The sequence below is a fragment of the Prosopis cineraria genome, unplaced genomic scaffold (assembly GCF_029017545.1).
Source record: "Prosopis cineraria cultivar Desert tree isolate PC_DT_omini unplaced genomic scaffold, ASM2901754v1 PC5, whole genome shotgun sequence".
Taxonomy (NCBI): Eukaryota; Viridiplantae; Streptophyta; class Magnoliopsida; order Fabales; family Fabaceae; genus Prosopis; species Prosopis cineraria.
Genome location: NW_026555336.1, coordinates 9487603 through 9502363, shown reverse-complemented (window position 1 = coordinate 9502363; position 14761 = coordinate 9487603). Strand labels below are relative to the sequence as shown.

Below are 14761 nucleotides of genomic sequence, written 5' to 3'. Positions count from 1 at the left end.
TATAAGAATTTGATCTTTAAAATAATTGAGAATAACTTAGGATTTTCATGTGCCCTTGATTTCTTATAAGAGGAAAGCCCCACTACTATGAGCATGAAAGTTTTGTCTCAATTCTGATGATGGAATTATGCTTGCTTGAATTTGTTATCCTCATATTTGGCTTCATTTCATGCCCCTGGTGCTATTATAAAGTCTTATACTTCCTCCTTGATGTGAAGATTGAGTGCAATAGGTTAATAGAGTGATAACATAATCATGGTTAAGTCAATTTAGTCATTTTGAACTATCATGCTTTGGGCCATATGCTAAGGGAGTCATTGAAATTAATCATTTTATCTAGCTTTTACATGTTCTTGGAACTTCCTTTCTTTAAAGTAAAAGGGGAAAGACTCCAAATGAAAATTTGATTTGCTGTCATAAATAATTTAATTTGATTTTGGCATGATCTTGTAATGCTTTTGGCAAAAAAAAAATTAATGTGATTGTTGTTTTAAAAAAAGTGTGAAGAAGAAGGATGAGGAGACTACAAATAAAAATTTTACTTGCTATCCTAGCTAGCTTAATATGATTTTAGGCATAGTCTTATTACAGTTTTATCTCAAACAATGAAAGAATTAGTGCGATCACTAGACTAGGTTTTTGAATTGGATTTTAAGTATGTTTTTAGTATGAAAGGGCGTATAGGTAGGTGGTGGCTTGGCTTTGATCCTTATAACAAAAAAGGCCCTTTATCTATTTGTAATATTTTCTCTATCTTCTTTATTTATTTGCGTACTCATTATGTTACTGGAAGGGAGTTCCATTTTTGAGGAATTTTGAATTTTGTAATTGAAATCCAATAAAAATAATAGAAGACATATTTGTTTGTTATTTATCTACCATGTGAGATTTGAAGAAGTTCCACAAGCCCTTAAAATAATCTCATATTGTGTAAATCAATAAGATTTCATAAGTGTGGGGAGTAATTTTATATATATTAAACATGGGTTTCAATGGCCTATTATTCAAATTAATTCATTTTTATTTTTTTAGATTTTAAAATTAATAAAATATTTAATAGTGTCATGTGAGATTTAAAGAATCTTCGTTGGTATTTAGATTAATTGCCTCATCTTGTGGGATAATAAATCCTTATAGATGTTGTGATTACCAATTTGTATATAGTAAATAAATAAATAATTTTTGTAAATAATATAATAAACATTTAAAAAATTAGTTAATTAAATTAATATATTTAAATTATAATGACATTTACTAATTAGATCTTTTAGTCATGTAAAATTTTTGAATCTCTGTAGACCTCTAAAATAATCATATTATCATGCGAGTCAATAAGGCTCTGCAGATAAAATAATTTAAATTTTAAAAAACATAAAAAAATAATAAAATATTATACCATGTTAGATCCATATGCCTTCATAGGCAAATCTAAGTAATCGAATTGTTCTGTGAAATAATAAGTTTTCGTAGGCATATTGATATATGTGTGGGTATAAAGTAATAATATAAAAATATATTTAATTCTTTTGCCATGTGAGGTTTTAAGATTGATCTCCACAGACATTTAAAATAATCATATTACCGTGTAGGTCAATACGATTTTGCAAGTATAATGATTAAATTTTCAAAAATGTCTAGAAAAAGATTTTTATAATAAAATATATTTTCTTTTTTCAAAAATTCAAAATTTGGGAAAATAATTGAAATTAAATTACTTTTTGCAAGTTGAAACATACACATCCAAATTTCAAAAAATTATTTTATTTGTAAAATAGTAACTTTTTTAATTTATTTCTCTTCAAAAATAATAATAAAATGCAAAATTAAAATTTTTACTCTAAACTACGTGGACTTTGATCCCTCCAATAGGGTACGTAGGCCCTAGGCTTTCATCTTAGGTCAAGTCTACCTCGTAAATAAATAATATTTTTTCTTTCATATTTAAATTTAATTTTTAATTTTTGTTCAGATTTATTTTTAGCAGCTAAATAATAAAAAGAGTAGTTAAAATAATTTTAAAAGGCCATATTAATTGCACAATTAATTAAGGTAACCGTTCTATAAAATGGATGTTGTAGGGTGCATAAAACCTTCCCCACTCACAATTGACTCCCGAACATATTTTTAATTATGAAGACTATCCTTATCACTTTTAGTTGGTTTTCTAATATTTTTTCTTAAAATCTCAGTGGCAACTCCATTCTTCAAGACTGGTACTTGCATGAAGGTCGGCTCCCTTCCTCTTTAACCTCACGATGAACAAGCCATTGCATTGAGTGGCAGGTGTGACACCTACCATGACAAACCCTCATATTAAAAGAAATAATGTCGTAGATTAGGATGAAGTTGAAGATGAACCACTTTTAGAGGGTGATAAGGATCAGTTGTTGAACCAAGACGGTCCCAAAGGGTTCGTAGGTATGCTATTCCTAGTGATTATATAATATATTTGCAGGAATTTGATTCAGATGTTATTGATATTTTAGACCTAATATCTTATCAAGAAGCTATTTCTAGCACGCATTCTTCTAAATGGTTAGAAGCCATGAGTGAAGAAATTGCCTTTATGTACCACAATCATGTATGGGAGCTTGTAGAGCTACCAAAAGGTTTTAAACTAGTGGGTTGCAAGTAGATCTTTAAAATAAAATAAGGAGCTATAGGTGAAATTGATAGATACAAAGCCAAACTTATAACTAAAGGCTACAACCAGAAAGAAAGTATTGATTACACAAAGACTTCTCTCGATATTCACTAAAGATGCTTTTAAAGTGGTAATGGCTTTAGTTGTATAGTTTGATCTTGACATTCAATTATCAAAGCAAGAAGGATTGAATTAATCAATAAAATTCCATCACACTACAGATCATCCAAACTAGCAATCTACTTCCATTCATGATCAAAATTAACCAACATTTCAAGATTTAATAACATGTCATAATAATCAATTGAAATCGAATTAAACCTAGAAACTAAAGAAGTAGGGGAGAAATGCTTAGGAATCTATAAATCATAAGCGGAGGTCATCATCTAGGTAGAGGAATGGTTCAACCATGCCTTATAATCCTCATCCAAGCTTCTTCACTCTACTTGAAAGCCTTGGTCATTGTGCACAAATTCCTCCAAGAATCACCCAAGCCAAATGGAAGCCAAAGAAGATGAAACTTGCAAGGATATGATTTTAGACTTCAAGAGCAATAGAATGATTGCTTTAGGTTTGGATCAAAGTGAGAGATGAATGAGTTATGGAGAGGGGAGAAAGAGAGGGGTTAAAGATGGAGAGAGAATGAGAGAAATCTGAAACATGGAATGTGTCTTGGAGAGGGCATTGCAACATTTTTATTATCTAGGAACAATTCAAAAATGTTGCCAAAGACTTGAAAACTATTGAAAATAGTTTTCAAGTGTTTCTAACTTAAATGTTGCCTAATGCTTTGGGTAACAGTTTCTTATTTTTGGTCACACAATTTGAATCATTATTGTCTAAAACTATTAAAACTGGCAACAGGTTTTTAGAGACTTATAGAAATAGTTTTGAAATGTTGCTTGTCACATAGAATATGCAACATTTAAGAATTATGAAATAATTAAATAGCCAAATTTAATATTTCCTTTCCCATCTAAGATTCAAACCCTAAACAACAAGGGATGACTCTAAATACTTTTCTAATATGACTTTTTGACATTATGATGCAACATATTATTTATGTATATATATAATAATTGTTAAATTATTTTTAAATTTATCCAAATAATAAATTGAAAAATTAAGAGAATAAATAAATAAAAGTATATAGAAAACTTACAAAAATAAATTAAAATAAATTTTTATATGTAAAAAAAGTAACAATTCTTAAATGTTTCTAGGAAGAAGATTTATAGACAATATTTATATTTTTTGTTGCGTATTGAAATAAGAAACAGTTTTAAAATTTGTCCATAAAAGAACCCTACAAGCAACAATTTACATGTTGCCTATTTAAAAATTTTATTTTAACATTTAAAAATTGTTGTTTATTCTAGTTTAGGGAATAGTTTTCAAATGTTGCTAAAAATATATTGCTTAAAAAAAGAGGATTAATAGTAACATACAAAAAAATTGTACGTACCCATATTAGGCAATAGTTTTAAAACTATTGCAAATAAAATTGATTGTAGTGGGATGAAATTCCGTATATGAATATGAGTGTTTTTTTTTTTAATGAAATTGTGCCTTATTTTGTGTAGGATTGTGTTAGCAAACTATGTGCTCTAGAGTGACGTGCATGTGAGAGAGTCTCATTATTGTGACATTTTTAATGGATGGATGATTATATATGCATGAACACATAATGATGAAAGGCTCCTAGATTTCGAATCCAAGTGGAAATTCTGATTGCAATGCTAAAATGAAATCATAAAACAAAATAAAAACATCATACATGTCCGCATGATACATGGCAAATTATGCAATGGAAAAATTAAAAATGGAAAAAGAAATGAAAATAGGAATGGGTAAATTGACTAGCTTGTCCAGAAGCTTCCCTTGTTTTAGAACTTGTAGTCTTGACCGGTGATCATGGTTTAGCCGGTCAAAGGTCCCAATCTCGTGCATCCCGCCCATCACTTGTACGTTTCATGACCTAAAATCAATAATGCAATCATTAAATTATATTGTGTACACGTGTCAAGTAATTAATTCTCCCAAGCTAGAAATATAATAATTGTGAATCATGTAATTGAAATGGATGACATTGGAAGACAAGAGTGTAGAAATAATCCGAGGAGTTATCAAAGTCATAAACTAAACCTAGGACACTTTAATTTAAAGACAACCTAGGCCAACTCTGCCAACTATAGTTACTCAAGTTAAACCTAAGATGATGTAATGCGTGAACAATTTCTAATTTGGTAAGAATGGACTCAAACAAAACTAAAAGCATGAAACTCGAAATTTAAATGCTTTTAACCAAATAGGATTTGAAAATTTTTGCATATGTTTGAAAATTACATGTAATGTGATTTATATTTAAATTGAATGCTTTTAAAAAAATTAGTTTAGCAAACTAAAACTTGTTATAAAATAAGATATATTTGTTTTTAATTTGATAAAAATTTATTTATTAAAAGTTCATTTGGTAAAACATCATTTGTAAAATGTCTATTTAAGTTTAAATGCAATTTTTAAAAGATGTTTTGGTAAACTAAAAATAGTTTAGATGATATATGTACAATAAGAAATACTTTTAAATGTGTGATTACTAAAAAAGAACATAAATTTTATGATTTATAATTTTTATTATATAAATCTTGATTTTTTGAAAAAATATATAAATAATATAAAATTTGATATGATGAATCATAATTATATATTGTATCAAAAAGAATATTTGAATAAAAGAGCATATACATGGACAAAAAATTGACATCTATTTATGTTCAAAATAATTGATAATGGGTTAAACAAAGTGGCTTGAGGCGTATTCTTTTGTAATACTATCAAGAAGAAGAGGGTAATGTGAAAACTTGGAAATTTTAATTTCTCTGTTAAATGGCTTAACTAACAATGTAGTACAATGTTATAAAAAAAATAATAATAAAATCTCTCAAATTATATAAATAATAATTTAATTTTTTAAAATGTTATAATTTTATTAAAATCCTTAGAAATTTTTATGTCAATAAATTTTAAAATGAAAAAATTATTTTACCTTTATTAAAAATAACAAGCCCCCACTAGTACAAATTTTGTAATTTCATGTGACCTTTTGTATCGGTTGAAAGGCAAACGATATTAAAAGGCAAGGTGGTGACATTTTTATAGTATAAATAGTTAATTTTTCACCTTTGACATCAGTTAAACAAAAATCGATGTAAACATTAATAAATTAACCGGTGTATTCTTTTTTTTGTTGTTGTACTTTCCACCTTAGTTGTAGAACCAATGTAAAAAAGTTATTTTCTACATCAGTTGTATAATCGATGTAAAAAGTACTTAATTTTTTACATTTTCTATATCAATATCGCCTTTATAATTGATGTAAAAAGCTTTTTTTAACCGATATAAAAAATCTTTTCTGTTCTAGTGCCCCCAATTATAACTTTTATTTAAGAAATAATAACTTTTATTTTATAAATCACAAAAATTGAACAAAAAATCATGACTTTTTAAGTGTAATTTTTGTCTAAAAATAATAAGCTCTAATAACAATTTTTGCTTAAAAAATAATAATTTTTATTTTATAAATCATGAGAGATGAATAAGAAATGGCAACTTGTTAAGTGTAATTTTTCTTATTGAAAAATATGTTCTTAAAATAACAAGATGTAATTACAACTTTTGTTTAAAAAATAATAACTTTTATTCAAAGAATCATGATCATTGAACAATGAATTATAATTTATCATTAAGGGTAAAATAATTTTTTTGATTTAAAATTTATTAACATAGAAGTTTTTAGAGATTTTAGCAAAATTATAATATTTTAAGAAATTAAATTATCATTTATATAATTTAAAAGAGTTTTATTTTCATTTTCTCATGTTACAATGTTACCCAATTTTAAAAAATTTAAATATTTAATTGTTCGTTGATACATGGCATGCCTTATTTTAAAAAAGATAAGTGGTTTTTTAATTAGAAAAACGTAAATAAACTACTTTCTTAGGAGGATGGAATGAAAGACAATAGAAATTATAAACTACTAATCATTACTCCTTCCGTTTAAGAATATAAAATATTTTTTGAGAAGTTGAATGTTAAAAAATGTAATATATTTTTAATCTTTTAAATATAATTATTATCTTTTTTTAAAAGTGTCATTATTGATAATAATTTTATATTTATTATAGGATATTTAATAAGAATAAATATGAAAATATATAATTAATTAAAAAATAAATAATTATTTTATTAAAAAATAAAATTTAATTAAAAATATTTTATATTCAATTGCCAAAGTTAGGAAAATAAAATTATTAAATTTGTGAGACAATTGGTCAACGACTCAACGTCGACAGAGCAGAACAGAAGAAAATAGTTTTGGGCTTTGGAGGTGTTGTTCCGCCGCCGAAACGACATGGCAAGGACAGGAGTGAACACAAATCTTCCAATACATCAGTGGCCAATTCAGAGTGGTTTTAATCTCATACGGTTGTTGCACTTCACAAAACCTCGCCTCTCAATTTCGCTGCGAAATGGAACTCTGTCTTCTTCCACGCGTCTCCCCACTCTGCGTCACCGTCCTACCCTACACCCTTGTACGACAATTCTGTGTCTGCGTTTGGTTTCGCTATTTCTTTCTGTATCTGCTTTTTCATTCTGTGTTGTTGCTGCGTTTGGTTTTCAGTATGGAGTCCCAAGCTTCCCCTCAGGAGTCCACAGCTCAAGTGTTCGGCTTCCCTTGAATCCGATTCATCATCGGGTTACTATTCCGACCCGCCTTCTGTAAGTACTCACCTTCTGCTTGCTGCACGTGCATCCCATTCGCTGTGAGTATTTAAGCCGATGGACTTAGCACCAAATCACTCTCTGGACGAGCGCGACAATATTCTACTTACTTTCCTTTACTCGTGAATGCTCGATCCGCTTGCTTTGTCAATTTGCAGCTTATATATCATATTTCCGGTATAGGAGAGGGAGATTCACTGTTCCCTCTTTTTTTTTTTTTTAATTATGTGACTATTTGAAGACAAACGTGAGTTAATTTAGAAAAAAATATCTAACAGGGGATAGAGAATAATATTTTGAATATTGTGGATAGTGTAAGTTTTTATTACGTGTTTGTTTTTTACGAGTGTTATGAGTATAATTTATGCAGTTAAAGATTATGTTCATTTTGCATTTAGTACTTTATCATATAGGTTTAAGTCTTTTTACAAGTTGATAAATACTCTCACCAACACATATGCATATGCTGGAAATGGTGGTGTTATAATATTAATTTTTGCTGTTATATTGTTTTAAGGTTCTCCATGAAGATTGCATTATTAGAAAGAAAAGGAAAGATCTTTGGTTAAGAATATATTATACATGCTTCTTTCTGTAATAAAGGTTTAGTTTTGATGTCTGTGTCATACATATAAGCGAAATCGATGTAGCACCAATCAGTTTTCTTTTTGGTTATTGCGTTTCTTTTCTCAGATTGTGGAGCAACAAACAGGAATTCTAAAGATTCTGAAGGAATCAAATTCTCTTTTGCCTCATGTAGTCCTTGCTAGTACACTGCTTGCTCTAGTCTACCCACCTTCTTTCACATGGTTTACCAGCAGGTTAGTAAATCCTCTGGATGAAAGATTTGATCATAAGATGTATAATAATATACTGCATAGTTGGTTGCATTTTTTCTTTTTTTAAAAAAAATTGAAGTATTGGCTAGTCAGATAATTGCATCAGCAAAAGCTCAAGTAAATGCCATTCTGTTTTATCTTCTTATCCTTTTATTTGTTCTTGGAAGGTTGGCCGATGAAACTCACTCCAGAAAGTTTAAATTTGTTTTCTTTGTCTCTATAAAGAACCATGGTGAGCTTGTTTTTGTTCTGCATATTTGGTAGTATTGCTTTTAATTGTATGAATTTAATACTTTTTCAGCCAAAATGGGTACTAAAAGGGGAAAAGTAATCAGAAATAGTTTGTTTTCATCTTGATTTTTATGCCTTATCTCTTTATACTGCAAATGCAATAACCAATATAATGGTGCAAACTGCTAATACCCAGACTCGTAAATGCATTGTAGCCAATTGACTTCTTTTGAAGTGATTTCAACCTTAGATTAAACTCTTATGTGATTTATTTTCAGATATTATGCACCTGCACTAGGGTTTTTGATGTTTGCAGTAGGGGTTAATTCAAGTGAAAAGGACTTCCTTGAAGCATTAAACAGGCCAGGAGCAATAGTTGCTGGTTATCTTGGCCAATTTGCTGTGAAGCCTTTTCTCGGCTATCTATTTGGCATACTGTCAGTAACTGTATTTGGTTTGCCAACAGCAGTAGGTGAGGATAATGCATCATCTATATAACGAACTGATAGGATACAATTTCTAAATTTGGGTGCAAATTGAATCAGGAGCTGGAATTATGCTGGTGTCTTGTGTTAGCGGGGCACAGCTCTCCAATTATGCAACTTTTCTAACGGACCCACCAATGGCACCATTAAGCATAGTCATGACATCGTTGTCTACTGCTTCAGCAGTTTTTGTCACTCCACTCTTATCATTATTGCTCATTGGAAAGAGATTGCCTGTGGATGTAAAAGAATGGTATCTAGCATCATGCAGATTGTGGTGACACCAATTGCTTCAGGCTTGCTTCTGAATCGGTAATGCTTAAAATCCAGACGAGTTTTTAGAATCATCAATTCTTATTTTTTTATGTAATATCATTTCCTTATTAAGTTTATAGCTTTCTTGCACATTTGTCTTTACAGCTTCTTTCCTCATTTGTGCAATGCTGTACGACCATTTTTGCCTCCACTATCAGTTCTGGTAACAGCTCTCTGTGTTGGAGCGCCCCTTGCTATCAATATTGAGTCGGTTAAGTCTCCCTTTGGAGTTACTATCTTGTTGCTTCTTGTTGCTTTTCATACATCAGCTTTTGTAGCTGGTTATATGTTTAGTGGACTTCTCTTCCACAATGCTCCTGATGTGAAGGCACTGCAGAGGACAATTTCCTTTGAGACAGGTATAATTTTTCTCTTATTTGTAAATTGTCAGGAGTAATTTAAATTAACAGAGCTACTTTACTTTATCCAATGGCAGGAATGCAGAGTAGCCTCCTTGCCTTGGCTCTTGCTAATCGGTTTTTCCCTGATCCGATTGTGAGCGTGCCTCCTGCAATATCTGTAAGCCTTTTACTCTTTCATGCTCTTTAATCCTACTCAGATGTGTCAGCACTTAGCAAACATAAAATATAACGTCCAACTTCTCTCTCTCTCTTGGTTTGAACACTATCTGTAAGCCTTTACCCACTCCACTTTCCATCTCACTCTTGTCATTCAGGCTAGCATCAGGTGGCTGCTTTAATATTTCTTTTTTTTTTTCTTTTTTTAATTTTCTTGTGCTGTGTGAATTTGTATGCTATCATGTCTTGTATCTTCTACAAGCATTTTACTGAAGCATAGCAGCAAGGCTGATTGCTTCATTATGGTGCAAAATAAAAAGCCGAGATTTATCTTACTGTATAGGGCACGCTCGAGAAGTGTATTGTTGTTTAAAAAGAAATAAGAATGTCAATAGAAATGATTCTGTTGCCCGTACCAAATTAAAAGTATAACTAAAAAAAAGGGGTTATTAATATTAACAAGGATAATGTCCATATTGCCAAGAAAATTAATCTGGCTTCTGAGCATTCTAATTCCTTAGTCTGCTGCAATGTAACTAGCTAATGTTGCTTGCAGACTGTAATTATGTCTCTGATGGGATTCGCTCTTGTATTGCTTTGGACCAAGAGGAAAGAATAAGAAATGGATGAAATGCAGCACCAGGAAGATACACAATGTATGTGATTTGCCAAATCCTTTATGTTTGTGGGCTTTGGCAAGTCCCATTTGGGCAATGTGGTGTGAAACCATGTACATATGTAATCAATGAAATCTCTGTTGAAAATTTTGCGCTGAAGTTTTTGCAAACCTCTGGCCTCTGCAATTTACGAGTAAATTTATGTGTGTAGTTGGAAAAGGGGAAAAGAAGCTTCCTCTTTTTTCTTTTTTTCTTTTTTGGGCCGGCGGGGAAAAAATAGCTTCTAAGTTTTCAATCTCTCTCCTTTTTGGGTCTCCATAGTACATGACCCATTGATTGGAAGTTAGGGAGAATGATAGTTTAAGTTACAAAATAAAGAATTAGTGATAGTTAAGTTCCCTATAAATTTATTTGAAAAGGCAGTTGCAAATATCGATTTAATTAATTGCAAATTCAGAAATTTTAATTATAAATAAGACATTTAAATTTTAAATGAAAATCTTAGTTTGTAGATGACATTATTGTTTATAATTGTCTAAATTATATTTATAATTTACTTTTTCAAAAAAATATTGAGAACTTAATTGTCATTAATTTCTTGTTTTTAGTTGGAAAAAAAATCCCTTTTTTAATACTTGACTGTCATTTTTTCTAGAAGTTTTTTTTTATAATAAAAAGTTTAGGTGAGTTTTGAAGATTTATCAAGATTAAAGCATGTCTTTGGCTCAAAGAATGTTTATAAAAGTATTTATAAATTACTTACTAATAAGGTTATTAATAGTAAAATTTGATCTCATAATTTTGTAGGTTATAAATCAAATTTTTACCGACCAAACTAATCTGTCAGTTTCTCACTAGAAGTTTTGATTTTTTTTTTTTTGGTTTTTTGGGTATGCATTCTCACTAGAAGTTAAGCATGCTCAGGTTCAAAACAGGGTTATCCTGCCAAGCCCAACACTTACATCTGCCTTTTGGGTCCAGGAAGCCCAGGCTTGTGCGATTTTCTTTTGATACAAAACAAAAAATCTTGGTCCATGAAGCCCAGGTTTTTGTGATTTGATGAAAGTTATTTTGCACCATTTGGTTGCAAGAAACAGATTGGCCGGGAGTTGTGGGGGAAAAACAACGAAAGAAGAAGAAGAAATATTCCATCATTTTTAACACATTTAGTTGCGAAAAGAAAAGTGAAAATTCCATCAAAACCCTCATTAACACATTTTTAAGAATGGATGTTTCTCTTAAAAATGACAGAAATAAGAAGTCTCATGGTTGTACCCTGACTAAGATTTCACTGCATTTTTTGCCATGAACATACCCGCACTTTACTTTTAACGCACAATTTTATGCGACAATCTCTGACCAAACCCCAAATACACAATATCTTCAAAATTAAATTCTTGAAAAAATTGTTTTTAATGTATAGTAATTGTCAATTGTATGATGAATTCATAAAAATGTTTCACGAGTGGATTATGTAAAATGCTTTTATCCATTGAAGTGCCACCTCAAAAAATGTATGCTACCCTTTCACGCACTAATCAGTATAATGTGTGACTTTTACAGTTTGGCCTATGACATAAGTTGACCATTAGTTGAATTTGGTGAGTGGCTCAAGTTTATTTACTTAATGAGTGTTTGTGTTTCAATTACAGTTATTATTAGATTTTATCAATGCTTGACTGTTATCAAAATGTATTTTCTTTCAAAAATTCACATCAATCATTACGATTAGAGTACTTCTCACATATACTAACTCCTTTAAAAATTTGAAAGTTAACATTTTTTTTAGTATTATATGATAAAATCTCTTATAACCATTAAATTAAATTAAATAATTATTATAATGTCATGTAAGACACTTATCGAGTGAATGAATTTAGGCCACTGGATCCAAATTCACTTGATGACATGATAATTTTTATTAAGTAATCCCTTTAATTCTGCTTATAAATCACTTTTATCAAACCAAGGTAAACATTAAAATCATCAATTTTATTTAAAAATTCATCAAGTTTTAAACTTTATCTCAATTAAATATATATATATATATATATTTTAAAAATAAAATACTTTAATATTTGATAACATTTTTAACATTTAATAGGGATAAGAGAGTAAAAATACACACAATAATTATTAAGATACTTTATAAATAAAATCAAAATAAGTATTTTCTTTCTTTTTCCTATAGATAGGATCATAGGAATACAGGAGAAATATTATATTATCACATACAAATCCTAAAAAGGAATTAAGGAACTCAGCTGTACTCAAGTTTGAAGCACCCTTTTTGAGAGCAACATTATCAGTCAAGAACTTATCGCAATCCTCAAAGACGTGGATGACTTGAAATAAAGTTCTGGTTGCTACTAACTCATCAAGTATCTGAAACTTTCTTGTTGGCTACATGAACGTGAAACAGTGTAGAGATGAATAGGCCATTACTTGAGGGTCCTGTGATTGAATTCAACTATAGCTATTATCTTCATGCCCTTTCGCAGGGGTAGTCGTCAATACAGACAGACACAACCCAAGAAAGAAGCTGGGCTAAGCAGCCCCCTTCTTAAATTTCCTTCAAAATGTGGTCCATAATTTGCAAACGTGATATTGTTCAGCACGTCATCAATTTTTCATTCAATACATCACTACTTTTCTTTTTTTTTATCTTATTTTTAGTCACCTTCAACATAATTTATCAGAATTAAAAAAAATATCAAAACTCATTAGTTTTATTTAAAAATTTAATCCGGTCTTTATTATAAAATATATCTAGCTATCTTATCTTATCGAAACTAAAGAGGGATAGTTAAGTTATTAACTTCATTTGAAAATAATAATAAACTTTCAATTTTATGACTATTTGAATAAAAAAATTTTAAATTTACATTATATTTTCTTTCATAATTAATGAATTTAAATTGAGATAATATTGAAAAAAAACGTAATTAATACATTACCAACTGCCTTATATTGAAAACAAAAAAAAATTCTTTTAAAAGATGTCTCATAGTAAAAAAATAAAAAAATATACATACTTTAATAATATAATTTCTCTCATCTATATTTAATGAAAAAAAATTATAATAAAATTTTATAATATAACCTACACATAACTTATAGATAAGATTAAAAAAAAAAATTTGCATTGTAAATAGAACTATATAGACGGTAGTGAGAAGGTATTCAATCTTATCTACAAGAAAACTCCCTCCCATTATTGTGAAAAGCATCCCCTGTCCCTCAAACCCTACATTCATTTCAAGTTCCTCTGACTTGTGAACAGAGAATTGAACATCATATCATATCAGAGCTAGCTAGCTAGTCATGGCATAAACCCCAACAGCCTACCTCGACAATCACAAAACAGGTTCTTGCTTGTTTGTTAGAAATGAATTATTGACACATTTTCATGGGATTGAACATTGATGTTGATTAAGCTGGAGGCCCTCCATGTGAATATATTAACAGAGATCGGTCAGTGCTGGGGGAATGTAAGGAGGACAAAATATATTTGATTCGATGATTAGGGGCACTCAACTTTTTGAAACACACTATTGATTTTTGTTTTTAATTATTTAAGATATTTTTACATTTCACACTTATAAAACTAATTCTTTAAAAATTCAAGCACCATTTAAGAAGTTGTTCTTTTCAAGTGATGCTCTTTACACACACTTTTAAAAATTAAATACTAAAATAATTTTAAAAGAGTCCAAACTGTGCTTATCCATGTCAAACATATTTGGTGAAACAGGATATTGATTAGTAGTCTTCATGATGAAGAAAAGAGAAAGCGTGAGTCCAATAAGGCTTTCCCATAAGGTCTGTGGTGTGAGAGTGCTTGTGGTAGCTTTTAAGATCCTCCAATATCAAATCATTAATTGTTTGTCCACTCTCATGAACTTTTTTCCTTTTAGAAGCAGAGAGAAGGAGAAAAGATGATAAAGTTTTGGTCTCTGCTTTATGCAGAGTGCTTTTATTTATATTATTTGACATTGGTCAGTGTTGAAATCAGGTCCATCTTATTGTGTGTGTGTGTCGTTGGCACTCACAATTTTTTTTCGCCATATTGCTACCCCACTTACCTTTCTTTGGCATCTCTGCTTCTGTGTACAGTTTTGTGTGCGCCCTTTTGGTTTCAATTTTCAAATATCCCATTCTATCTTTCTTTTTCCTTGTATTTTTTTAAAGTAGATTTACAATTTTTGTATTTTAAAAATAATGTTCGCTTGTGGTTTTCAAAAGTTAAGTGTTTCATAAGTTTATTTTTCAAACGCCATCCTCTTGAATTAGTCTTTAAATCGGACTTTTTATTACTCCCTCTGTT

General features: G+C 29.7%; 1 protein-coding gene across 1 annotated transcript; it reads left to right on the top strand.

Annotated features, from left to right (window-relative positions):
- Nucleotides 1-6991: 6991 nt before the first annotated feature.
- Nucleotides 6992-10682, top strand: LOC129311488 (probable sodium/metabolite cotransporter BASS5, chloroplastic). Its single transcript, XM_054953819.1, is given in 9 exon segments — nt 6992-7239; nt 7329-7426; nt 8123-8250; nt 8778-8971; nt 9045-9227; nt 9230-9296; nt 9405-9658; nt 9736-9818; nt 10374-10682. Coding segments are annotated over 9 exon segments (1251 nt in total). The 5' UTR covers nt 6992-7058; the 3' UTR covers nt 10437-10682.
- The last annotated feature ends 4079 nt before the right edge of the window (nt 10683-14761 follow it).